The 27731-nt window shown below is 37.1% G+C and overlaps 1 protein-coding gene across 1 annotated transcript in view; it reads left to right on the top strand.

Annotated features, from left to right (window-relative positions):
• Positions 1-27731, top strand: part of RAPGEF6 (Rap guanine nucleotide exchange factor 6) — a 682053-nt gene that overhangs the window by 547784 nt on the left and 106538 nt on the right. Inside the window, exons 9-15 of the mRNA XM_042781366.1 lie at positions 6547-6724; positions 12986-13122; positions 15304-15462; positions 16067-16219; positions 19601-19765; positions 22728-22835; positions 25179-25382. Coding sequence (XP_042637300.1) covers positions 6547-6724; positions 12986-13122; positions 15304-15462; positions 16067-16219; positions 19601-19765; positions 22728-22835; positions 25179-25382 — 1104 coding nt within the window. The remainder of the gene's footprint in view (positions 1-6546; positions 6725-12985; positions 13123-15303; positions 15463-16066; positions 16220-19600; positions 19766-22727; positions 22836-25178; positions 25383-27731) is intronic.

The raw sequence follows: 27731 nt of genomic DNA, 5'->3' as shown, positions 1-27731 counted from the left end.
CTCAGTTGCTCATAGAAAATCCCACCTTGGAGTTTACAAAGACTTATGGGTAGAAAAGCCACACTAAGTAATTTACTACACTGCACCTATGTTCTAGCCCTTGACAAATAAACATGCTGTTTGCTGAACACTTTTGTGTTTTCCTAGCACTGTATTTGCTCATGCTATTCTGCCTGTAGTTCCCCAAGATGATGACATTTTCATGTTGTCTCCTACTTTCTCCCGACAGGATAAGATGCTCCTCCCCTCCTTAGAACCCCACAGCAATTAGTGCTTCTGGGAACTCTGGTGGCATGTACATAAGGCATTTTGACTGCTAACCAGAAGGCTGGCGGTTCAAATCCACCAATCACTCACTCCTCAGAAGGAAGGTTGGGCAATCCACTTCCATAGTGATAGTGCCTTGGAAACCCAAGGAGGGGTTGCCGTGAGTCAAATCAACTCCACAACAGTGAGTTTGGGTTTGTTTGTTTGTTTTTTGGGGGGATCCTACATCCTAATTCTTTGTGTAGTTCCTGGGGTCTTAAAAGCTTTAAGGGATGATTTTGTCTCTATTTGCCTGGAGCAACAGAACACCACAGTTTTTTTGTGAATCACATCACTTTTCCCACTTTGCTTTTTAATGTAGTTACTTATAAACTTTACACTGCCTATTTTCAGAGTAAGTTTGTAGAGGGTATAGTTTGTATCTTTTGTATCCCATATGAGTCAAGCAGTGTTGGAAGCTAGGAAGCAATGTAGAAATTTTTTACATTGAAAGTAAAAACAATATTGTTTTCATGTGAAAAGGCAGAGAGTTTCTGTTAACTGAAGCTTCATTATTCAGGGCAAAGGAGACTTTTCTTTGCTTGCCTGCCTGCCCTCTTGTGGAGGTTAATGAAATAGGCCATCCTGGACAGTATAACTTCATAGGGTTCTTGCCCTGACCAGAGAAACAAAGAGGAAATGTGAGGACTGAATGGCCCATGAAAAACGCTGAATGAAATGCTAAAGGTAAACATGTAGAAAGGAGAAGCGCAGCAAATTAAAGATTCTACCTTAACATTTGCTTTAAATATGAAATTGTAGTTTTTGTAAGCTTGTATAACTCTTTAATTCCAACCTTTAGTAACACTCATTGTAGTTTCATGTGTTATCTAGATGCAAACAGGAAAAGGATATCCTTTGGTGGTTTATTTAGGGAAGGCCAAGTCATCAGAAAATCACTTCAGACTGTCTGCTTCACCAAATTATATTTATACATATACATGGAGACACACTCTTACTGAAGAGAAGGAAAAACACAAGAAGTTTAATGCTTTATTAGTCTTGTCTTATTGTGGATTAATTTATATATCATAATCTTTATAAGGAACTCTGGTAGCATAGTGGCTAAGACATTTGCCTGCTAACCAGACGACTGGCGGTTCAAACCCACCAGCCACTCCTCGGAAGGAAGGTTGGGCAATCCTACTTCCGTAGTGATACTGCCTCGGAAACCCAAGGAGGGGTCACTATGAGTCGGGTTTGACTCGATGGCACATAACGACAACAACAACAATCTTTATGAGAACCTGCTGTATTCTAGGTGCTAGAGTAAAGAAAATGAGAGGTCAACGTTCAGATATTCTGTCCTCCTATCTTAACAAATGTTGAGTATCTTTAGAGCCACATTTTTGTACCGTTTCTTGATCTTATCATAGAAGTCTGAGTCTTTGTTAAATATTTTTCTACTTTTCTTTCTCTTTGTTCATTTTTGTACTTTTTATTGCCCTTTCTTCAAGTTCACTCATCTTTTTCTCTAGTTTATATTTTTATATTGAGATTCTCCATCTGTCCCTTAACTATGTTTGTATTTTCTTTCAAATACTTGAGAACTTATTTTATAATAACTATTTAAAGTTATTGTCTTCTAATCCCCTCATCTCTGTCATTTCAGGGTCTTTTCCTTTGATGAATGCTTCTGCTGGTTATAGGTCAAGTCTTTTGTAATTTCCTAGCATATTTTTGTCCAGTCATTCTTATTTTTTAATATCAGTTCTATAATTGTATCATCTTATGCTTTTGTATACTCAAGTTAACTGTGTAATATGTTCTTTTAATTAAATTTATTTTTTAATCCTATGTGATAGTTAAGGTGTGTCAACTTGTCTGGGCTATGGTCTTGAATGGCTTGGCAGCTGAATGAGATTATAATCACCTCCATGGTGGAATCTGCCGTGAGCAGCTAAGTTGTTGAAAGGAGTTACCTTTGGGGTATGGACTGCTTCCAGTATATATGGAGAAGCTTTGGGAAAGATCTCTAGCTTGTTGGCACATTTGGATCCTGCATTTGGCCAAGTCTTCATCTCCAGTTTCTGGAGTTGAACTAGTGGACTGCTGTGATGCCTGTTTATCTTGGGATTATGTCATTTTACCTACTGACCTTGGGTTCATCAGCCTCAGCAGCTGTGTGAGTTAGGAGATGCTTCCAGCTCCATTGGGCGTAGAATCAGTGGCATAGTTGAAGCCCAAGGTCAAGGGGCCTTCACCTAGCCCATAGAACATAGAACCAGTACTCTGAATTCAGACGTCTAGCCTCCTACACTGTAAGAGAATAAATTCTTGTTAGTTAAAGCCTTCTACCTATGGTGTTTCTGATATAGCAGCATTGGTGGTGTAGTGCCCAAGGTATTTGACTGCTAACCAGATGACTGGCAGTTCAAACCCACCAGCCACTCCTCGGAAGGAAGATTGGACAATCTATTTCCGTAGAGATACTGCCTTAGAAACCCAAGGAGGGGTCGCTATGAGTCAAGTCAACTCTGCAGCAATGAGTTTGGTTTTTTTTTGGTTTAGAAAACCAAGACATCCTACTTTGAAAAAAGTACAGGCATAAGATGGCAAGTGTGGGGTTACTGCTTAAGCAGTAGAGATTTTGTTAAGGATGATGAAAAATTTGGAAACAGAAAGTAGTGAATGTTGCACAACATCATGAATGTAGTAACTGTCACTGAATTATACGTGTAAAATGGTTGAAATATTTTGTTACATATATTTCACCACAATAATTTTTTTAAAAAAGTCAGTTGTAAGAATAGACTATATTCTTTCCTTAGCAGTTGACTTTGAAAGATTCCTAAAATAGTCCTTATAGTAACCACCTTCTATTCCCAACCCATGATCTCTGTTCTCCCTAAAAATATATGTTTTTTAAAACTGTCTTTCCTTCTCATAATAAGCCTTTCTATTGTAAACATAATTGAATTGCATCTTGCCTTTTTATGTTTTGAATTATTCATCTTTTACCTGACATTCAAAAGGTGAGAAGGAGACTAGTTTAAAGTGTACTGGTCTCTGAAAAGGAATTGTAACTTATTACCAAGTGTGTGGTTCCAAAGATACATTTTTCAGAAATGTACTCAATCTTAATTTTCCATAGCCAGAAATTAAGTCAGAGACCATATTGGTTATGAGGTATGATTGCCTATATATGACAATTTCACATGCATACATAGCTGTGAAAACTAGACAATGAAAAAGAAAGACTGAAGAATTGATGCCTTTGCATTATGGTGTTGGTGATGAATGTTGAATATATCATGGACTGCCAGATGAACAAACAAATCTGTCTGGGAAGAAGTACCACTGGACATGGTATGGCTTTTCTAGTGATAGTCTTTGTATCTCCCACCAGATTACTGTGAGTAGCTGCCATTAAACTCCTGATTATTGAAATCATCTACCTGTGGTATTTCTGTTGAAGCAGCAGGAAGTAATCTTCTGGAAAAGTTCACTCTCTCAAGTGTATAGAATTATGATGTTGGGATTGGTTGGTTTTGCCACCTACCGGGCTTAAAATGAGCCCTCCTAGAGGCAGAGGGGGAGTCTTACTGCCGGCTGAGAGAGACGCCCAGCTGAGAGGCGGTGGCAGTGGAACCAAGAGGCACAGAACAGAGCAGCAGGGTTACCTGGCCCACAGAGTCCAGGCAGAGAGGCAAAAATCCAGAGAGGTGTGTCTAAGGGCACAGCAGAGGGGAGACTCTTCAGATTGAGGAGCTGTATCACGAGCACGTTCCTGCACTTGAATTGTAGCCTGCTGCTTCTCTAATAAACCCCATAATCTGTGAGTTCCTTTGTGGCCACTGCAGCTAATTATCAAACCCAGGTGATGGGTGCCATGGGAGGGATGGTTGGTGTCAAGGTTGGTAAGAGGACTGGAGGGTGGTGGCATATCTGGCCTCATAGGAACAGGCCTTGGGCTGCTGATGGTGATTCTGTCTTCCTCTTGTGTAGTTAGAGGAGGTCAAAAGATGCCTCCTCCTCCCTGCCCCTTTAGCACACAACCTTTGGATATGTTATCAGGAGGAACCATTCCCTAGAGGAGGACATCATGCTTGCTAGATGGTCTGCAAAAAAAGAGAAAGACCCTCAGTGAGGTGATTTGACACAGTGGCTACAACTGTGGGCTCAAACACAGCAATGATTGTGAGGATGACACAGGACTGGGCAGTATTTTTGTTCTGTTGTACACATAGTTGCTCTGAGTCGGAACTGACTAGATGGCACCTAACAACAACATTGTTGTTGTTGTTGTTATGTGCCGTCGAGTCGGCCCCGACTCATAGACAACAACATTATGAACCAGCTAATCTAATAAAGATTTTAATTTGGGTCATTTATCTGCGTTGTTAACCAGCTGTTACTTAAAGCTGTATAAAAATCCGAAGGAAGTATAAAATAGTATCTTAGGAAACAAATCAGAACTCATTTAGTGGCAGGAATAAGAGCCCTCATTTGAATTACAAAATACAGAAAGAATCATTTATTAACCCACTAAGAAAGCAGACTGCTAACCAGAAGGCTGGCGGTTCAAACCCACCAGCCACTCCTCGGAAGGAAGGTTGGGCAATCCTGCTTCCGTAGTGATACTGCCTCGGAAACTCAAGGAGGGGTCGCTATGAGTCGGGGCCGACTCGACGGCAAATAACAACAACAACAAGAAAGCAGAGGTAGCTCTGGCCTCAGTATGCTGGATTGCTGCAAGAGTGTCTTCCCACTTTGTGTCTTTCTGGCCCTGTGGTTCTCTGTCGCTCACTTCTCTCCCTCCTTTTCTGTATAACATTTTTTGTCACATGTGTTCTCTGCTGCACATGCTGTACACTTTCTCTGTGCTGTATTTCCTATTTCTACTGTTTTGTTGCTCTTTCTGTTTGTCGTCTCGTTGCTTTGTTGCTCTGTGTCTATCTCTCTTTGTTTGTCTGCCCCTCCTATTCAATGTCCTCCTTCCCACTCCCTTGCTCTCCTTCTTCTCTTCCTTTTAGTTCCATTTGCTTCTACCACAGAAAGGCTTTTTCTTGTGGCTATAGGCTGCTTTGTACCCACAGTAATCCATTTTAGTAACCAGAGAGGAAAGGATGCTCCACCTTCATTTCCAGTTATAAAAATCCAGAAGGCTTTCTGAACCATAGCTTACATTAGATTGAAGTGGCCGAGGAGCAGCAATTCCCCAGAAGAAGGAAGCTGCAGTTCTGGGCAGATAAAATAGTAAATACTCAGCGATAGTGAGTTTGGTTTGGTTTAGATCATACTGAAATATTTGGATGAAGGTTTTATAGTCCTTGTTGATATTGGTATTGGTGTGCTTAATATTTATTTATTAGGAAATTCATTTTTTGTAACTGTTGTTAGACTTATGCTTTTTTCATTTATAAGTCAAATCAGGTGAATGTGATATAATCTGTTAGTTTCTTTACAGGTATCAGAAGCTAATATATTTCCAATTATAATTGTAATTAAAAGTTCATTTTAAAGATTGATTAGAAAAATCTTATGTCTTCTTTGCACACTATTAGATCCAACATAAGTTGTTGGCAAGTGACAGTGAATGTATTCATTCAGTTCATTAGGATGGGTCTATTTTAGTGCTTTTCAGGATTACTCCTTACCTTTTATATTCTTCTTTTTTTAATTTCTATGATTATGGGAACTACTGTACTTTAAGCCAATATGGTAGAAAGACAGTATCTTGTTCATGGCACCCAGCAGTAGTAATATGCTCATTAAACGGTTGTTAGATTTTTCCAACATCTATTTTTCTCTATTTTATACTTTGTATTTTAGGAAACTTTGTGCTTTTTAAAAAGTATAGTTGTATTGGAATACAAATACTAATACATTTAGTGATACTTCAGCCTCATGTCCATTTTATACTTACAGGTTCAGATTTATCACCCTATGGAATGATGAACCTGTATTTTGGGCAGAGAGAAACCTTTTAAAAATAAATGTAATTTCAGTGTATTTTTGATACAGCATATAGCATAGCCTAATTCTTTGTAATATTTGGTAGGAAAGGATAAACAAAAAACCAAACTAGTTGCTGTCGCGTTCCTTCCAACTCGTGATGACCCTGTGTGTGTCAGAGTAGAACTTTACTCCATGGAGTTTTCAGTCTGTGAACTTTTGAAAGCAGATCATCAGGTCTGTCTTCTGAGGAGCCTCTGGGTTGGTTCGTTTTGATTAATTCAGACTGAACACATAGTTGTTATAACATGAAATGATGAGTGATCAAATTTGTTTCTGTAGGCCACAGAGAGTGAAGTAGGAGATGTAGATTTGACACGTCTTCCAGAAGGACCTGTTGATTCTGAGGATGAAGAAGAGGAAGATGAAGAGATTGATCGAACAGATCCATTGCAGGGGCGAGATCTTGTTCGAGAGTGTCTTGAAAAAGAGCCTGCAGACAAAACTGATGATGACATTGGTAAGAAATGCATCTTATCACAATAAAAATTTAATGGCTTAATTTATGCATTGGTTACCTATTACTGCATAACAAATTACCCAAAGCTTAGTGGCTTAAAACAGCAAAACAAACATTTATTATCTTGTGGTTTCTGTGGGTCAGAAATTTAGGAGTATGCTTGAATAATTTTCTTTTAGAAGGCTCAGCACAAGGCTGATCCCTATGAAACAGAGGTTAAAGATGTCCCAAATGTCCAACTTTTCCAAACTGCTTTGCCATTCCATCATCTTTAGCATCAACTCCTTCTCCCCCGTGTCATGTTGTTGTTGTTATGTGCCATCGCCTCAGACCCGACCCATAGCGACCCCTCCTTGGGTTTCCGAGACAGTATCACTGCGGAAGTAGATTGCCCAACCTTCCTTCCAAGGAGTGGCTGGTGGGTTTGAACCGCCAGCCTTCTGGTTAGCAGTCAAGTGCCTTAGGCACTATGCTATTAGAGCTCCCAGGGTTCCTTATTTTGCTGTAATGTTTCACAGAACTCACAAATTCCCAAGGGAATGGCTCATGTGATAGTAGGGGAGGCTGACAGGCTGGAAAATCTCAAGTCTCTGGGTAGGTCTGGAGAATTCTCCAAACTCATATGGTTGCAGGGGCTGGCAAACCCAGGTCGGCAGGTCAGATGACTGACTGCTGTCTCAAGTCCATGGGGTAAGATGATGATGAACCAAATGCAGGACCACAGGAAGAGAGGAAACTTTCCCAGAATATTCACATATATACCCTCAAGAAAGCTAAAAGTGGTGACTTGAGTCACGCCTTCTTGCAAGGTGGGACTCAAGATACATCCCACCATAAACAAGGCATGGAGACTATGATTTACATTGTATCACAAAATGGAGGGCAATCACTAGAAGGGCCACATGAAGCAATTCACTGCACTGCAGAGTGGCTTAGCCACACACAAGTTCTGTCTTGGAGTGTCTCATGAAGTTGTAGTTAGAATATGAGCAGGATCTGCAATCATCTGAGGCTGGGCTAAAGGGTCTACTTGCAAGATTGCTACTAAGTTCCTTGCCATATGGGTCTCTTCATAGGCTACCTAAGTTTCATTACAACATGATTGTCAACTACCCCCAAAGCAAGTAATCTAAAAGAGAACAAACAAGGCAGAAGGCACAGTGTCTTAGAATCTAGCCTCAGGAATGACATATTCACTTCTGCCATATTTTATGTCATATAGAACAACCCTGATACATTATGAGAGGGGACTACATGAGAACACAAATATTAGAAGACAGAAGTCATTGGAGACTGGCTACCACGATGTATAGAAACAAAGCTTTGATTGCATTAAATGGATTTTGCCCACCATATCCATAAGACATCTAAAATGCAGTATAACAGTGTCCAATGTCTATGAAGTAGCTTTTTTATTTTAAACTCTGTGAAAAATTATTTTTATTATTTTAGCCTGAACGTGTTTTTTTTAATTTTTGAGTAAGACTTCCTTTATGCAATTCTTAGAGAATCCTTTAAGATTATAAGTTTATAGGTCTATAAACTTATAGATTCTTATACAACTAAGATTTTCCTTTATGTGATTCTTAAAGAACTAATTGACTATACTTTGGTTGGATGTTGAATGATACAAAGATGCTATTATATTCTTTAAGGAAGAAAGATTACTGAGTATCATTACATGTTGCTGTGATTCTATTAAGATTTTATCCTGGGTAGTCTTATTATGGTTATTCAAATTAGAAGATGCTGCTATTAATAATAATTATTATTTATGTAAGTAAAGATCTATACATTTGAACATTTCTTGTCATTCTAAAGATTTAAGTATAGTTAAGAAAACTGCAGTGTAGACTCAGTTTGTGAACATTGCCTAGCCAGAAACTGTAAGTGCATTTCTAATAAGTATTTATATATTATGCTATTTTCACAAAGCTTTAAAAAAAAAATAAACTATAGTTAGCTCCCAATTATAGGTAGATATAAAGAACTCTGGTAGTGAAGTGGTTAAGGCATTTGGCTGCTAACCAAAAGGTCAGTCGTTGAAAACTAGCTGCTCTGCAGAAGAAAGATGAGGCAGTCTGCTTCAGTAAAGATTTTTATAGGCTTGGGAACTCAATGGAGGTCCTTACGAGTCAGGATTTATTTCATGGCAGTGAGACCTAGGTAGATAGAACCTTATACTTGTCTATTTCAGCCCATAGCTGAAATCTGTATAATACCATTGTGGTGTAGTAAATTACTTAGTGTGGCTTTTCTACCCATAAGACTTAGTAAACACCAAGGTGGGAATTGCTATTAGCAACTGAGGAGCTCCTAATTTTAAAGTCGCCCACCTGGTTATTTCTGTTGGGTATGGCACAATACAATGTTTTGGGAGGTTCCCACTCTCTCTCACGTGCTTAGAGTTCTGATGCTATGATTGGCTAGTTTGACCACCCTTCCGGGCTCAAAAGGAGGCCTCCTGGAGGCAGAACTCTCTCTTGGACTGCTGGTTGGGGAGACACGTGCTGCTGAAAGAGACACGCGCCCCTGAAAGAGACACGTGCTGCTGGGAAAGAGACGCAAGAGACACGCATCGCTGAGTGAGACACCGAGGGACCAGCACTGCTGGGAAAGAGACTGTGAGAGACTGTTGGCTGAGGGACGTTGGGCTGGGAGAGAGACTGAGCGCTCTTCCTGAATTTGAGTTGTAGCCTGGTGCATCCCTAATAAACCCCATAATCTGTGAGTTCTGTGTGGCCACTGCAGCGAATTATTGAACCCAGGAGAGAGGTGGTGGGTGCTTTGGGAGGAACGGTTGGTGAAAGGGCTAGAGGGAGGCAGCATGTCTGGCCTTGCGGGAATAGGCCTTGGGTTACTGCTGATAATTCTGTCTTCCTCTTGTGGGATTAGAGGAGGTCAGAACATGTGGCCTCCTTGCTGTTTTTGCAACCATATATTTACCTTTATTACACATGTATATACCTGAGGTCCCATTGCTGTTGAGTAGGTTCCCACTCATATTTATAAGGTAATATATGGATTACCTTAGGTAATATATTGATGTTCCACTGCTATTCATAAGGAAAATTAGAAGTAACAGAAATGAAAAGGAACGCATAAAGATCAATATCCTGGGCATTAGTGAGCTGAAATGGACTGGTTTTGGCCATTTTGAATCAGACAACTGTATGATCTACTATGCTGGGAATGACAAATTGAAGAGGCATTCATCATCACAAAGAATGTTTCAAGATCTTTCCTGAAGTACAGTGCTGTCAGTGATAGGATAATATCCATATGTCTACAAGGAAGACCAGTTAATACTATTATTATTCAAAGTTATGCACCATGCACTAAAGCTAAAGATGAGGGAATTAAAAATTTTTACCAACTTCTGCAGTCTGAAATTGACCAAACATGCAATTAAGATGTGTTGATTATCACTGGGGATTGGAATGCAAAAGTTGGAAACAAAGAAGAATCACTGATAGTTGGGAAATATAGCCTGGGTGATAGAAATAACACTGGAGATTGTATGATAGACTTTTGCAAGACCATCAACCTATTCATTGCAAATACCTTTTTTCAACAACACAAACAGCAGCTATTCATGGGGACTTTGCCAGATGGTGTACAGAGGAATGAGATCAGCTACGTCTGTGGAAAGAGGCAATGGAAAAGCTCAGTATCTTTAGCCAAAACAAGGCCAGGAGTTGACTGTGGAACAGACCAAAATATAACCTTGATTATATCCCTCCTGAATTTGGAGGGATTAAAAAGATACAAAAGGAAGAAAATACCAAAATGGATGTCAGAAGAGACTCTGAAACTTGCCCTTACACAGAGAGTTGCTAATGCAAATGGAAGAAATGACAAGATAAAAGAGCTGAACAGGAGATTTCCAAGAGCAACTTGAGAAGACAGAGTCAGTTGTTACAATGAAATGTGCAAAGACCTGGACTTCAGAAACCAAAAGGGAAGAATATGCTCGGCATTTCTCAAGCTAAAAGAACTGAAGAAAAATTCAAGCCTCAAATTGCAATATTGAAAGATTTTATGGGCAAAATGTTAAATGCTGGAGGAACCAGCAAAAGAAGATGGAAAGAATACACAGAGTCACTGTACCATAAAGAATTGGTCAGGGTTCATCCATTTCACGAGGTGGCCATATGATCAAGAACCAATGGTACTGAAGGAAGAAGTCAAAGCTGCACTGAAGGAATTGGCAAAGAACAAGGCTCCAGGAATTGATGGTATACCCATTGAGATGTTTCAACAAACAGATGCTGTGCTAGAGACACTCACTTGTCTATGCCAAGAAATTTGGAAGAAAGCTACCTGGCCAATTGAATAGAAAAGATCCATATTTGTACCCATTCCGAAGAAAGGTGATCCCACGCAATGTGGAAATTATTGAACAGTATCATTAATATCACATGCAAGTAAAATTTTGCTAAAGATAATTCAAAAACAGTTGCAGTAGTATATTGGCGGAGAACTTCCAGAACTGCAAGCTGGATTCAGAAGAGGACATGGAACGTGGGATGTCATGGCTAATGTCAGATGGATCTTGGCTGAAAGCAACAAATATGAGAAAAATGTTTACTTGTGTTTTATTAACTATACAAAAGCATTCGATTGTGTGAATCATGACCAATTATGGATAACATTGAGAAGAACACTTGATTGTACTCATCAGGAACCTGTACATAGACCAGGAGACTGTCATTCAAACAGAACAAGGGGATACTGCATGGTTTAAAACCAAGAAGGGAGTGCATCAGGGTTGTATCCTTTCGCCATACCTATTCAATGTGTGTGCTGAGCAGATAATCAGAGAAGCTGGACTACATGAAGAAGAACGTGGCATCAGGATTGGACAAAGACTCATTAACAACCTGTGATACTCAGATGACACAACTTTGCTCGTTGAAAGTAAGGATGACTTGAAGTACTTACTGATGAAGATTAAAGACTACAGTCTGTAGTATGGATTACATCTCAACATAAAGAAAATGAAAATCCTCACAACTGGACTTAAAAGCAGCATCACAATAAATGGAGAAAAGATTGAGGTTGTTCAAGATTTCATATTACTTGGTTCTACAATCAACACCAATGGAAGCAGCATCCAGGACATCAGACGACATATTGCACTGGGCATTCAAGTGCTGAAGAGCAAAGATGTCTCCTCAAAGACTAAGGTGCACCTAACCCAAGCCATGGTATTTTTAATTGCCTCATGTGCGTGTTATAAGAGCTGGACAGTGAACAAAGAAGACCAAAGAAGAATTGATGCTTTTGAGTTGTGGTGTTGGCAAAGAATACTGAAGGTACCATAGACTGCCAAAAGAAGGAACAAATCTGTCCTGGAAGAAGTACAGCTGGAATACTCCTTAGAAGCAAGAATGGCCAGACTTCGTATCACTTACTTTGGTCATGTTGTCAGAAGGGACTGTTCCCTGGAGAAGGATATCACACTTGGTAAAATGGAGGGTCAGCAAAGAAGGGGAAGACCCTCAATGAGATGGATTGACACAGTGACTGCAATGATGGGCCCAGGTATAGCAAGGATTGTGAGGCTGGCACAGGACCAGGAAGTGTTTCATTCTGTTGTACATAGGGTCACTGAGTCGGAGCCAACTCAATGGCACCTAGCAACAACAACAGCAACCGCTGTAGGTAACCTATGGTAGACACCTTAGGTATCATACCTTGGGTAGACACCCATAAGTATTTGCTACAAAAAGTAAAGTGGGTTACTTTGTAGTCTCTTTGCCAAATCTTAAGATATTATTCATGTTTATTATCCCTAATTTAATTCTTTACTTATTAACATTTATTAATAGGCTTTTTTTGGGGGGGAGGGACTCTAGCCCAATAAGAACTAAGCTAAGAAGCTTTTCACTAATCTGTTAGATCAAAGAGCATTTGAATTTAACCACAATGGAGTGACATCTCTGCCTAGGAAAATAAGATACTCTCTTAATCCTCATCTGTGTAGATTCCTGATTCTCTTTGGATGTTACGGAATTCTGGTAACTTGCCATATACTTGTATTTATATGAGAGTTTGAATATATCTGTAAACCCTATAACTGATTTTTTAAATCACCTGTCATATTGTACTGGTTTCTCAACTTTATAAGTTGATTAGGAAATAAGATACTGAATTCTATATGTCTTACTGTAGATATAGATAGATAGATACAGATATAGATATGTATATGTATATCCCTTGATTGTCCTTATACTAGAACTTCTTTCTTCCTTATAGAACAATTACTGGAGTTTATGCATCAGCTCCCTGCTTTTGCAAATATGACCATGTCTGTAAGGAGAGAACTCTGCTCAGTGATGATCTTTGAAGTGGTAGAGCAAGCTGGAGCTATTATTCTTGAAGATGGGCAAGAGGTAGGTCAGCAAATAGATGTTACACATTGTCTAACATGGAAACTAATGTTAGAGTACTTTACTTTCCAGAAATTGCATAAATCCTAACTTTTGAAATTTGTTTGATTTTTTTTAAATGAATGCTGAGTTTGGGGTAGTTAGAATGTCTGAAGAGATAAGGTTATTTGTTTTGTTTGCTTTGCTTTGCCTTAATTTTGAATTTTTGGCAGTGGACTGTACACAGAATAAGTGCTCAATTAATAATATTCATTGAATATAATTTATTTTTACTTCTCAAATTAGGTTGTAAGAGGGATTTTTAATTATTGTTAATTCTTACTCTGTGTTTATATCATTATCATTTGTGTAAAATGTTTATCAAGTTATTTACTCACTCTATTTACCTATTCAATTTTTATACTGTACCTTTTTAAAAAAAAAAAAGAATGCGGAAAAGATACTGCAACCATGCCTCCTAGTGGACTGCTGCCATCTATGGCATTAATATGGCAATTCTTTGGTCAAAAGCGTTTACATGTCAGTTTGTGGAGAGGTGGAGGGAGAGATTGAAAAGTATTACCTCTGTTAGGAAATTCTCACTATGTTTCTTATCAAACTGGCAAATATTAGAAATATTTGAAGAAGGTCTTTAAGGGCAGGGACTTTGCCATAAGCTTAGCATTTTAGTGCCTTCTCCCCACATCCTAGAAAACATCTGGCTCCAAAAAAAAAAAAAAGGGTTTGATGAACAAATAAATACAATAAAATGGTAACACCCAGTCTTCACTTATCAACATAGTTGGGTTCCAAAGATCAGGTCATTATGATTTTATGCAAAAATGGAGGATAACTACATTGTTGCATAATGGTCACATTACATCATTACATAACTGCCAAACTGCTGACAGTCATGGCCCAACCAAGTTGACACTGAACCTTAACTGTCACAGCCAGCATTACTCTTGCCTCGAACCTTTGCATTCATTACTGCCAAATGTACTTCATTAATGGGCAAAATAGTCAGATAGTACATTTTTTACTATTGTCAATGTGAAATGTTGGATAGCAAGATGGTCGATAAGTGAGGAATAGATAAGCTAGAGTAAACATGAGAGAGAAATAAACCAAACTTTATTTTCTTTCTCACAAATTTGTTTTCTCTTAATTATACACAGTTCTGTCAGCAAGAGTTTATTCAGTGACGACTTTGGGTGGGTACTATTCTATGTACAAGGATTCAGTGGTGAAAGAAAGCAGTCTTGGGCCAAATAGCTTATGTAACCCACAAGGCACACAATATATTTCATATTTGTATTAACAAAAATAAAATGCACTTTTGAAAAACTTCCTTGTCATCACTGGTTCTCCTTTAAGGAGCTCTGTGCCTGCAGCGTTTAACTGATTTGCCTTTAGAACTGACGATAAAGATCTCACTTAATTCACATAGGGAGCTCTGGTGGCATAGTGCCTAAGGCATTTGCCTGCTAACCAGAGGGCTGGCAGCTCAAACCCACCAGCCACTCCTCGGAAGGAAGATTGGGCAATCTACTTCCGTAGTGATACTGCCTTGGAAACCCAAGGAGGGGTCTCTGTGAGTTGTATCCAACTTGACGTCAGTGAGTTTTTTGTTTGTTTGTTTGTTTTTTTAATCACATAAAACAAATGCTGAAACTTTAAGCAAATAAAAGATGTTGGATACTGAAGGAGAATAAGTGATGGATACACAGTAGACTTTGAAAATATACTGCCATGTAAATGGAGAAATTGTTTTCTTAACATTTGGAGAGGTTTTGAATGTTTTATTTTGTTCAGTATGCCTTAAAATTCAGGCTTTTACTGGCCTTTTGAATTAATAATTAGCTACCGGTTCTTCTTCTTCTTCTTCTTCTTTTTTTTTTTTTGAATGCTTGCTATGTGCCAGGCACTCTTCTATGAATTTAATTTGTATTAACTCATTTAATTAACACAGTAGTTCTTGCTGTTATACTCATTTTAACAATGAGAAATCTTAGGCCGAAAAAGTAAAATAAGTTTTAATGGTTTGCATAAACAAGGCATACTGGATTATTGACAGAATGTTTAGTAATATCAGATCCTCCTTTAAAAAAAAATTTATACAAATAGTATGTATTGGTAGGTCCCTTTTCAAAGTTAGTATATGACTTTTAAAAAAGATTTTTAAACCTTTGTTTTTCTCTGTAGCTTGACTCATGGTATGTTATATTAAATGGCACTGTAGAAATCAGTCATCCAGATGGAAAAATTGAAAATCTCTTTATGGGAAATAGTTTTGGAATTACTCCCACTTTGGATAAACAGTACATGCATGGTGTCGTCAGGACTAAAGTAGATGATTGTCAGGTAAGCTTATAACTTTGAAGTACTCTTGTTTGTTCGTTGATTTAAAATGGCCGAATCTGTTTTTCTTCCTCAAAATAAAATAGCTTTATTTGAGAATTGGAAGTTTCAAAGGCTTTCAGTTAATAAAAGAAAATAGATTTTAAATCCACTTCAGATATTTTTGGAATTGAGCAAACTATATCTGATAGGAGATGTATATATAAAAGAGAATATGCCAAAAAGATGTTGATTTGTTACATTTCTATCTACTAACCAGCCCAATTTTCTTTTTAAATAAATAAATAAATAAAGGAAAGAAATAGGAACTTCTGTGGTGTTTCTAACTTAGTCTTGCTTTGTGTTTTCTCCTCATAGTGTCAGTTTTAAGAGAAGTAGATGTTCACTTCTCCTTTTACAGCAGAATCAAAACAGATTGGACATCTTTGCTGTATGTGTGTGCAAATTATTTCTTTTATCTTTTTTTGTTTGTTTATTAACAATTAAAGGACCAACTGAAAAAGAACTGATGCCACTTGATTTCTTACCTTTGTGCTCCGCCTTGGTACGTAGTGATATATTTATGTACTACAGGTTCATTAACTGTCCCCATGTTGTTCTCGGACAGTTTGTCTGCATAGCTCAGCAGGATTATTGGAGAATTTTAAATCATGTGGAAAAAAATACTCATAAAGTTGAAGAAGAGGGAGAGATTGTTATGGTGCACGAACACCGAGAACTAGACCGGAGTGGAACCAGGAAAGGACACATTGTAATCAAGGTGGGTGATTTTTACTTTTCATTCTAGTCACTGAGGGTGCAAAGTTTTCATCTTGCTGAAAAGACTTTGAACCACTTTTGAGTAGTGCAGGGCAATTCAAATAAATATGTTGGCTCATTTCCTTTTTTCTTAGTTGGTTTTTAAACATTTTAATGATGTGAGGTAACATTGCCATTTAATATCAGTACAGGCAATATATTTTAGAATAAGCTGGTCAAGGTTTTCCTTCTCAAATTTAGTTTATGATCCATTGATAACTAGAGTTAATGTCATCAGAGCTAGCAATGTTTGAAACAATATAGGAGATGAAAGGACCAGCCATAAGGCATACATAATGAATCCTAAATGAAGATGCCCAGTGCTTGCTGTTTGGGTCTCTATGGCATTGAAATAGAAATTGGCTTCTCTGAACCTTACTTTCCTTATCTGAAAATGTGAGTGATAAAACAGGGTTGTACTCGGGCTAAGTGAGATAAATCAAAATCATGGCATGTTGTAAAGTCTGAATATTAAACACCATCTGGTTTTCCCTTCTCTTCCCCCATTGCCTTTCTTCCCTCTTGTCTCTCTGAAATTCTCTGCAAGTAAAATAGGGCACTTAAAATTCAAAGAGAAGGAAATGAATGCATGACTGTTTCCCTTTTCAAGCTTATCTTAATTATAAAATAAGTAAAAGTGTCATTATTAATTACAAATGCAGCAGTTTATTTAATAATATGAAGAGATAAGTCAGAGAAATGTTGTGAATCTGATGTCCAATCTGTTCATTCTCCACAGGAGTCAGGCTATTTCTGAAAGCAGTCTTTTTCTTTTCCTAAGCTGATAAATACAAGCTTGCTTTGCAGAAAAAAATGAACATATGGATGGGCTGCCATAGACTAATGCATAACTTTTTTTATTTTATGTTTTTATGGCAGCTTATGTTTTTTTAATAGTTTGTTACTCAGAGAAAAGTTACGACACTACAGTGAGCTCCCCTCACCTGCATTCTCCAACTGTTAAAATTTTACTACATTTACTCCATTATGATTATCATCATTATCGTCGGTCTTTTTCTGAACCGTTTGAAGGCAAGCTGCAGATATGATACCTCACCACTCCTAAATAGTCTAGTATGTGTTTCCTAAAAACAGGAACACTCTCCTTCATAATTACCATAGAATCCTTCAAGTTAGGAAGTAAACATAGATAAAACAATACCATTCAGCCCACAAACCCAATTCAGACTTCACCAACTGTCTAGCAGTGTCTCTTTTTCCTTTCTGTTCTAGGATCTCATCCTGGGACACAGGTTACATTTAGTTGTCAGGTTACCTTACCCTACTCCAGTCTAGAGCAATTCTTCAGTCATTCATATCCTCAGTAGTTTTAAAGAATGCAGACATAATATTTTATAGGATGCCACTTAACTTGGATCTGTCTAGTGTTCCTCATGACCAGACTCAAGTCATCCTTTCCTAGCAGGACTTCTACAGAATGATGCCATATTCCTTGCAGTGCGTAATATCAGGGGCATACGTTGTCAACCTATCTTATCACTAGTGAAGTTAACTTTGATACCTGGTCATACGGGTGTCTGCCAGGTTTCTTTATTGTAAAGTCTCCATTTTACTCTTTGAAATTGATAAATATCTAGTAGAGAAATGTTCTGAGATAGTGCCAATAACCTGCCAGTCTTTACTTCCATTGACTACTCATTTTCAATTTTGCTTATTTCTGTGTTTCTTAATTGTCATGTAAAAGAGCTTTCTCTTCTCCTCCACTGATTTATTTATATTGGTATGGACTCATACATCGTATTCCCTTACTGCTAGTATTATTTTGATGCTAAAATTGCCCCAGATTTGGCCAATAGGATCTTCTTCATGCTGCCCCATGTCCTTTGGACACATCCCCATCATTCTTTGAGCACTTCCTTCTTATCTAGTGAAACAAGATATTCCAGGTTCATCTTATATTTTTCTTGCTGCATCCTTTTAATCAGGCATTTCTTCATCCAGAAGGCCTTGTTCCTTTTCATGAAGATTGGCATTTAAAAATCAAAATCTGGGAACTCAGTATATTCATTGCTGCTAAGGTATCCTTGCTTCAAGTCTTTTTGTTTCCTTGTTTGTAAATGCGTGCTCCAGTGAATGCTCTCTTTTTTGCTCAGTATATTTGTTCATTTTATCCAGTCTCTGTCACACCATTATAACCATGCCAGCCATCTCCTCCACCTGCCACATCTGTGTACTGCTCCCCCTTCCAGCATGCCATATTTCTAGATGCTAGTCTTGTCAAGGACTTTGCTTCAGTGATTCAGCCAGTCAGGGTAGATGTCATATCTTTAAGATGTTGATCAGTTCCCAGCACTGACTTAGCTATAGATCATTTAAGAACCAGATTTAAGCAACTCCAGACTGTGATTGGCCTGAATGATACATCCAATATGGTATTCTTAGTTTTAAACTGTTTTGGAGGGTGGAAATGAATAGGAAGTGTGTTCCTGACCTTTAGCTGTAGACTGTATGAAGAGCCTTATTTCTGACATTCTTGTATGATACTTTACTTAGCGATGGATACGTTTAAAAAAATTCTTAGATAAAAACAGTTTTTACCATATAGTTACTGTGAATAATGAAGTTGCTTGGATGAATACACATGAAATTTGGGGTTATGGACAACATTTTCTCATGTCAGACTTAACATCTGGTTTGTTGCTGTATTTCATTCTATGTACCCACTTTTGAAAAGTCTGCAAGGGTATTAAGTTGGAACATTGGCTCAGAAGCTCAAAGAGGAGCAGTAGGGGAATGTTTACATTTCTTTTCATAAGTTTGAAGATGGACAAGCAGTTAAAACTCTGAATTAATGTGAAAACTAGAACTTTTGATTCTTAAAATGGTGAACTAGCACAGAGAAGTTATAGAAGAGAAAACCTCTATTCTAGGAATTGGCAACAACAGTGACTGACATAAGTTATCTTGAACTGGTATGTGGTTCCTACAGCCTAAGGCAGGAAAGAGTTTAAGGTGCATTAAATCTGGAGGAAATCTTTTCTTTTCTTTTTTTTAAGCTCTTGCCTCTACTTTTGCCTTGTGACAGTCATTACATGCCCCTACTGCAGCAGAAGTGGTAGCAACAGCCCACACTAAGGGTAATATAAGTAAAGTTATTATATAATAAATAAATAGCTAAATAAATACTGTTGACTATTTGTTCCTCTGACTTTCCTTTCTCCAAACCTCTGGGTACTGATGGACTTCAATTTTGGGAGAGATGCTCTCCCACTGCTAAGAGTTTAGAGGTGAAACTGATTTGAGGAGTAGCTGTAATGAGCAGAAGTACTTTGGTTCTTGAGGTATTTATTTCCTAATCTTTTCTGTTCTTGGATTTTTTTAGGCAACACCTGAGCGTCTCATCATGCATTTAATAGAAGAACATTCCATTGTGGACCCAACTTATATAGAAGATTTTCTATTAACTTACAGGACATTTCTTGAAAGTCCTTTGGATGTTGGAATCAAATTATTGGAATGGTTTAAAATTGACAGCTTAAGGGATAAGGTTGGTTTTGTAAATATAAAGGGACAAAAGTGACTTTTAAGTTTCAAATTTTATTCATAAAACCTTTTGAAATTGTTAAACTGTTTATTTTTATAGCATTTAATTCATAAAAAAAGAGCATATATTTGTATCTGTGCTTAATTACTTTATGACAAATAACCCTGTTAAATGCAGACATGAGCCTTAAAAGGCAAAAATTTAAATCTGTAAATTCAGAAAACATGATAGTTACATAAAGAGGATTTTTTAGAACTTTACTGAAAGATTCATTTCTGGAGCTCTGGTGGCACTGTGGTTTAAGCATTGGGCTGCTGACCAAAAGGGCAGTGATTTAAACCCACTGGGAGAAAGATAAGCAGTCTGCTTGCCTAAAGATTTATAGCCTAGGAAACTCTATTGGATAGTTTTACTCTGTCCCATAGGGTTGCTATGAGTTGTGATCAACTTGAGGGCAGTGGGTTTGTTTTGGCTTGGTTTTTGGTGCTCAATAAAGTGATTAATTATTGAGAAAAAATATTCACTAAAAAATGTTTTGGGAGAGGGTGTAGGTTATTTTTAAACCTTCAAATAGAAATACCTTGATTTTTCTGAGCTACTTAGAGACTTTATAACCATTTGAAAACAATTTATCAGACTTTAATTCATCTCTGCTGTGACTTATTTAAATCAACCTTTGAGTGTTTTTTTGTTTTTATTAAACACTGTTTGCTATTTTAAATAGATCTTATTTCATGGTACAGACAGTCCCCAGGTTACAAATGTCCAACTTATAGACAATTTATATTTTCCCTTTAATGTTATGTAAATTTGCCCTCACTTTGAAATGATTGAACCAACTCTTACTTGCTACAGATTCTGCATGACAGTCACTTTCATTTACTGCATGTGCAGCTTTTAAATCACTTGAAAAGGCTTCAAGGTTTTTCTTGCTCTAAAGTAAGGCTAAAGAAGAACCATATGCACCAGTTCTGACTTTCCTACAAATTTGACTTAAAGTCATTCTTAGGAACAGATTTTGTTTGTAACCCAGGGACTGGACTGCCTATATGTGTTGTATGTCTAGTGAAAAGGCTAGTAATAACTCAGCAAATTGATGGAAGTAAATTATTTTAAGAAATGAAAATTAGGGCCATAATTGCTTTGTGTGTCTTTCTGAATATATTTTAAAGAAAATAAATTGGATGCAGGTAGATTGTAGAATTCTGTTACTTTGGAGACTAAGTATCCAAAAGATGCTAACTCTGGTAATAATTTCTTAGCTGTTATACCAAAAACACAAAAGAAACAAGAGAAAAAAAAAAAGATAATTTGACTTAATCAAAGTTAAAAATTTCTGAGCATCAGAAGACACTATCAAGAGAATGAAAAGCAACCCACATGTGAGAAAATATTTGCAAATCATGTATCTGATAAGGGTATCCAGAATATATAAAGAACTCCTGAATCTTAACAACAAAAAGGTGAACAGCCCAGTTAAAAAATGGACAAAGGACTTGAGTAGACATTTCTCCAAAGAAAATACACAAATGGCTAACAAGCACATTAAAAGATGCTCAATGCCATTAGTCATAAGGAAAATGCAAATCAAAACCTCAATGAGATACCACTTCTCAGTGACTAGGATAGCCATACAAGTGTTGGCAAGAATGTGGAGAAATCAGAACCTTGTACATTGCTAGTAAGGATGTAGAATTCTGTGGCTGCTGTAGAAAATAGTTTGGCTATTCCTCAAAAAGTTAAACATTGAATTACCATGTGACTCAGCATTTCTCTTTTAGTTATACATAAAAGAATTGAAAACAGGTGTGCACACCAATACTTTTATACCACTGCTCATAACAGTACTAGTCACAATAGCCAAAAGCTGAAAACACATGTCCATCACCTGATAAATTGATAGACAAAAAGTGGTATTTCCATACAGTGGAATGCTATTCATTTATTAAAAGGAATGAAGTACTGTTAATATGGATGAACCTCAGAAACATCATGCTAAGTGGAAGTAGCCATACACAAAAGGCCACATATCATTTAATTCCATTTATATGTAATATCTAGAAAGGCAAACAGACAGAAAAGCAGGTAAGTGGTTGTCAGGGGATTGAGAGAGGGAGAAATATGGAGTGACTGCTGAATGAGTTCTCAGTTTCCTTTTGGAGCGATGAAAATAGTTTGGAACCTAGATAGTGATGATGGTTGCACAGCACTGAAATGTATTAAGTGCCACTGAATTGTATACTTTAAAATGGTGAATTTATGTTATGCCACAATTAAAAAATATATGACTTAAATTACTTAATATTTTTATTTAGGCCTGTTAATCAAATCAACTTCCATTTGTTCATTTTTAACTTTTCTATTAATCAACTCACCACTTTGAAAATTAAGTATTTATAGTAAAGGAAGTTTAAGACTTATTTTTGTCATAATTTTGGTTAAACATATTCTCATCTATAGAATGCTTTTGATAGGATTGTCTGGCCTTAGTTGCTAACATTTTAAGACTGACTGACATACTTCTTACTTATTAGAACACACACACCAAAAAAAACCTCACTGCTGTGGAGTCAGATCCGACTCATAGCGACCCCTCCTTGGGTTTCTGAGGCAGTATCACTTACAGAAGTAGATTGCCCAACTTTCCTTCTGAGGAGTGGCTGGTGGGTTTGAACCACCAATCTTCGGTTAGCAGTCAAATGCCTTAAGCACTACGCTACCAGAGTTCCTTATTAGAACACAGGCTTGTGATTTCTAATAGAATGCACAGAGCCCTGATTGTTTCTGTTGTTTGTGTACACAAGGAAGTGAAAACTCAAACTAAACTGTGAACCTTTTGTGTGTAGGGCTAGGGTGTTTAGCTGTAAAGCTCTGCTTACCCCCCAGTTTTGAGCATATTTTTGGAATCTACTGTTACAAAAAGAATGCTTCTCATAATCAGTCTGCTTCTGTCATGTTTCCACAGGTGACACGAATCATATTATTATGGGTAAATAATCATTTTAATGATTTTGAAGGTGATCTTGCTATGACTCGATTTCTGGAGGAATTTGAAAAAAATCTGGAAGATACAGTAAGGCTCAAAAGAATTTTTTTTCTTCAGCATTTAGGGCCTACCTCCAGCATCAACTCAGAACAGCTTTCATCTTCTCCTGTATCTTCAACCTCTATTCTGAGAACCTGCAGATCTATATTCCAGACCTTTACTCATCCTTTGCCACCCCAACCAAAAATAAAACCTACAGTGGTGCTTTTTCCTGACTCTCCTGTTTCTGTTTAACATTGTCATTCTACCAGTCATACAGACTTATTTACCCTGTTTTACATGTGGGTCCCTCTCACTTTCTTGAATTCCCTGATATAAATGTCTATAGTTGTAGCTGAAGTCACTGGGATCACTGATTAGGCATACACATATTTTCTTACAGTCTCTGTGAAACACTTTTAGTCTGCTCGCTGTTCTTAATTCTAATCACTTTTCCTTCTAGTCCATTATGTGTGGCCAAAAGATTGTGGTTATAAAACCACAAATGTGATGAATATTATTCTCTTTGTTGGTAAATATTATTACCTACCAGTGTAATACAGTCAGACCTCCATATTTACGAGTTCCACGCCTACAGATTTAACCAGCCATAGGTAGAAAATACTCAGGGAGAAAGAAACAAGTAGTTAAAGCAGTCTCTCAAAGGCCAAGAGGAAGCATGAAATGCTGTTTGCATTGTATTACGTATTAGATATTATAAGTAATCCAGAGATGGTTTATGGGAGGATGTGCTTTGGTTATATGCAAATACTGTGCCATTTTATGTAAGGGACTTGAGTATCCATGGATTGTGGTACCTGCGGAGGTCCTGGAATCAAGTCCCCATGGATACTGAGGGGTGACTCAGATCCCTTACCTGCCTTTTCAGAAATTTTCCTGTACACCCTAGGTTGAAACCAAACCACAGTATTTTATGCTCTGCCAATTCTGCATCTTAGACCAAGCTGTTCTCTCAAGCTGTAACTCTCTTCTCCCAATCCTGCCATTTGAAATGCTACGTAATCTTCAAGGCATACTTTACATTTGAGATCTACATTAAGACTTTTTAGGTCCCCCCTCTGTATAGTTCACTTATTCTTAATATACAGCACCTAAGATCATTCCCTTAAGGTCCTTTTAACTTCATAAATCTATTTTATTCTCTTTACCACATATAAAACTTTGAGGTGCTACTGGGTTGTATGCTCCAAGCAGATTTTAGGAGTCATTAAATAGCAGTGGAGCATGGCAATTTAAGAGGATAGCTATGGAGTCTGATTGCCTGAATTAAGATCTGATTTCCACCACTGACTAGATATGTGAGCTTGGACAAATTGCCTAACATTCTTATGCTTCAGCTGTATAAAGTAGAGATAGTAGTCCCTAGTTCATTAAAATTGTTAAGAGGATTATTTTATACACACACACACACATACATATATAAAATAATTAATGTCCTTTAGAGCATGGCATATTGCAAATGCTCAAGAATTGTAGTTAGAACTCATAAAGAATAAATAGATTAAGTTGAATGAAGAGAGAAAAATTGACATTTGGTTCCTTTTTCCATCTAAGTCCCTGTGCCTCCTGTATGCAAATGGGGAGCGTGAACAGGGACTGGAGAACTTGATAAAGAGGTCATATGAGTTCATCACCATCATTTGTTTGGTGCCTCCATTGTTGGGTATTGGAGATACTTGAAGAGCTAATGGAATATGGACATTACCTTATTATAGTCATGGAATTTTTTTTCAGTACTTGGTCTTTCATCAGGTACTTACTGAATTCTACTTTGTGCTCCAGGGTGTTGGGTAGGATCAAAAGAAGTATAAAACTTTGTCCCTGCCCTGAAAAGAAATGTTAGCTTCTTGTTGAGAACATGAGACATATACCAATTACACTAGTAGTTGAGAATAATCAAATATTAAACTGATATTAGAATCTGGAAGCTAAAAAGATACTGAGTTTAAGGAAGACCTAAAATAATGAAATTTTTCTTAGAAGAGGTAGAGAGTTGAATGTGGCTTTGTATGTTAGTATTTGGAAAAGTGATTCACGAAGTTCAAGGTTTTGAATCAAGGTTTAAAAAGATTCTTAACATCCAGGAGATAAGCAAGATAGGAATAGAGTGTTTATTAGTAAGGTTAATTAAATGAGAATTGAGACATCACTTTGAAATCTTATCTAACTTGTAATTATCTAGAAATCTTTAAAAGTTGATATTAAAGAGATCTTATTCTTGGCCCAGTTTTGTTTTACCCCTACTTATTTATTCCATACTCTTCATATTTTCAGATGTAACTCTGATGTTAATAATTCTAGGTGATTAAAGCGCCTATGGGAATAGATATATATCATTGATGTACCTTTTTACTCTTTTCTACTTTACAGAAAATGAATGGTCATCTCCGATTATTGAATATTGCTTGTGCTGCAAAGGCTAAGTGGAGACAAGTTGTGCTACAAAAGGCTTCACGGGAGTCCCCACTACATTTCAGCCTTAATGGAGGAAGTGAAAAGGGATTTGGTATTTTTGTGGAAGGAGTAGAACCTGGTAGCAAAGCTGCTGATGCAGGATTGAAACGTGGTGATCAGGTAAGTAAATAACCAACTACTTAAATAAAAGCCTTCCTATAGGTATTATGTCTTACAGTCTAACCAAAACCAGACTCATTACTGTCAAGTCAAATCCAACTCATAGTGACCCCTCCTTGGGTTTCCGAGGCAGTATCACTACGGAAGTAGGATTGCCCAACCTTCCTTCCGAGGAGTGGCTGGTGGGTTTGAACCGCCAGCCGTCTGGTTAGCAGGCAAATGTCTTAGCCACTATTCTACCAGACTTTGGTAATGGTTTATTCTTTTCCATATAGGCACTGGATAACTAGATCACTGTGTTTCAAAATGTGACTTACTGACAACTTTGTTTAAAAAAAAAATGTGATTCCCAGGCCCACCCTTATAACAACCCCAGTAACAATTTTCTGGCTCAAAATGTCAATATAGCAGAGGTTAAGAAATTGGTCCTTATCCCATGCCTGCTCATTAATCTGTAGTTAAGGCCAAAGAGCCCTGGTAGTGCGATTGTTAAATGCTCAGCTGCTAACCAAAAGCTTGGCAATTCAAACCTACCAGCCACTTTGTGGGAGAAAAGATCTGGTAATCTACTCCCATAAAGAATTCAGCCTAGAAAACCTTACAGGGCAGTTCTACTTAGTTTGACCTGATGGCGCACAACAAGTAGCTAGGAGCTTGGAACTAGTATCTCAGTTGTTCAAATACTTTATTGTAAGCCACTTAAGAATATCATTCTTCACAGAAAAGCAATGAAATCCAGTGATCTCTTCCTGAAAAATGAAATTTATCATGTTTTTACTTCTTTCTTTAATCCTCCCAACTGTTGTTGAAATGATGGGAGATTCAGATCTAGATAATTATTGTCATTTTTTAAATTGTATATCTCTAAAGAATACTCTTGACTTTTGCATTAAGTTTCATACATTATTCCTAACAATCATGTAGACATTGACACCTGCCTTACCAGTTTCATTGATCACTTCCATTTGTTTTTGCCCTACCTGCCCATTATTTTGATTTGTTTCAGTTGTCTGGAGCACAATTTGTTATACTTTTTTTTTTCTAAGAACAAGTACATACTGTATTTTTATGTATCATTTCATGTCTGACAATGTCTTAATATGGGTTTTTTTTTCCGATTTTAATGTTTTTCTTCAATTAAGTATAAAATTATTTGGTTACAATGACTTTTTTTCCCCCTTAGGACTTTATAGTCACAGAAGCATCCCTTCATCTTAGTGTTGACTAAAAATCCAATCCTAATGTTTATCTTTCCTTTGTAGGTACCTTTGGTTTTTTCCCCTCACAGTGATGCATTCTTTGTTCCCTATCAGGAATTCACAAATTTCACTGGAATGTGTTGTGTAAAGTTTCTTTTTATTATTTTTACATGCTGGTACATGTACCATTTCAATATGTAGACTTCAGTCTTTTCAACTCTGAAAATGTAACTAATGTGCTTTTTTTTTCTTCTTCTTTTTAAAATTTTTTGTTTCTCACTCTTTTTCTTAATTATTTTGGAATTTCTATATTGATTCCCTAGATCTCATTACCTATATCCTGCTTTTTGTTTTGTTTCATTTTTGGTGATCATGTTTATCTCTTAATCCTTTCTACAGAATTAGTATTTTTTAAAAATAAGCTTTCTGTATGATTCTGAGCTACACCTGTATTTAGGAAGCCCTGTTGTGAAGGATTAGTGGTGTTCTTCTCATGGAAAAACTCATCTCATTTGTACTTGTTGTTGTTGACTTCTTGATTCAATTAGTGATGGCAGGGAGGTGGGGAGAAGGTGAGTATATGATACTACTGTATCTAAACTAAGACCCTCTGCTGGATTCCAAGGATAGAGTTAGAACTGCACCATAGGGTTTCCAAGGCTGTAAATCTTTGTGGAAGTCGAATGTCACGTCTTTGTCCTTTTAGGTAAGCAGTGAAGCACTGAAACAGTGTGCTACGAAGCCTCCTCTATAATGTCTCTAGAGAGCTCTTTTAAATGAATTACCCCTCTTTGAAATGAAATAAATTTACATTTAGAACATTTCTCTAAAATTTCTACATTTATCCAGGCAAAACTATTTGTGAGCTGATCTAACATGATTAAAATTTTTAATTCATGTGTAAACCATCTTACTTTAAAATAAATAAATAAATAAATAGTTCCTTAATATGATGCTAAAAGAAGTGTTCATTTAAAAAAAAAAAAAAGTGCCTATAGTAGAGATTTTGGAAAATAAAACAGTAACCTCATTTCTCACAGAGATAACAACCATTGTTCACATATGAGTATATTTTATTCGTTTCATTTTATCTTTTCACCATTAAACTTTTAAGGTTGTAGAAGTAACCAGTACTATTTGTTTAATTTTT

Source organism: Orycteropus afer, unplaced genomic scaffold (assembly GCF_000298275.1).
Source record: "Orycteropus afer afer isolate SDZICR_OR568_19922 unplaced genomic scaffold, OryAfe1.0 scaffold00112, whole genome shotgun sequence".
In the NCBI taxonomy this organism is placed as follows: domain Eukaryota; kingdom Metazoa; phylum Chordata; class Mammalia; order Tubulidentata; family Orycteropodidae; genus Orycteropus; species Orycteropus afer.
This window is presented reverse-complemented; position numbering and strand designations above follow the sequence as displayed.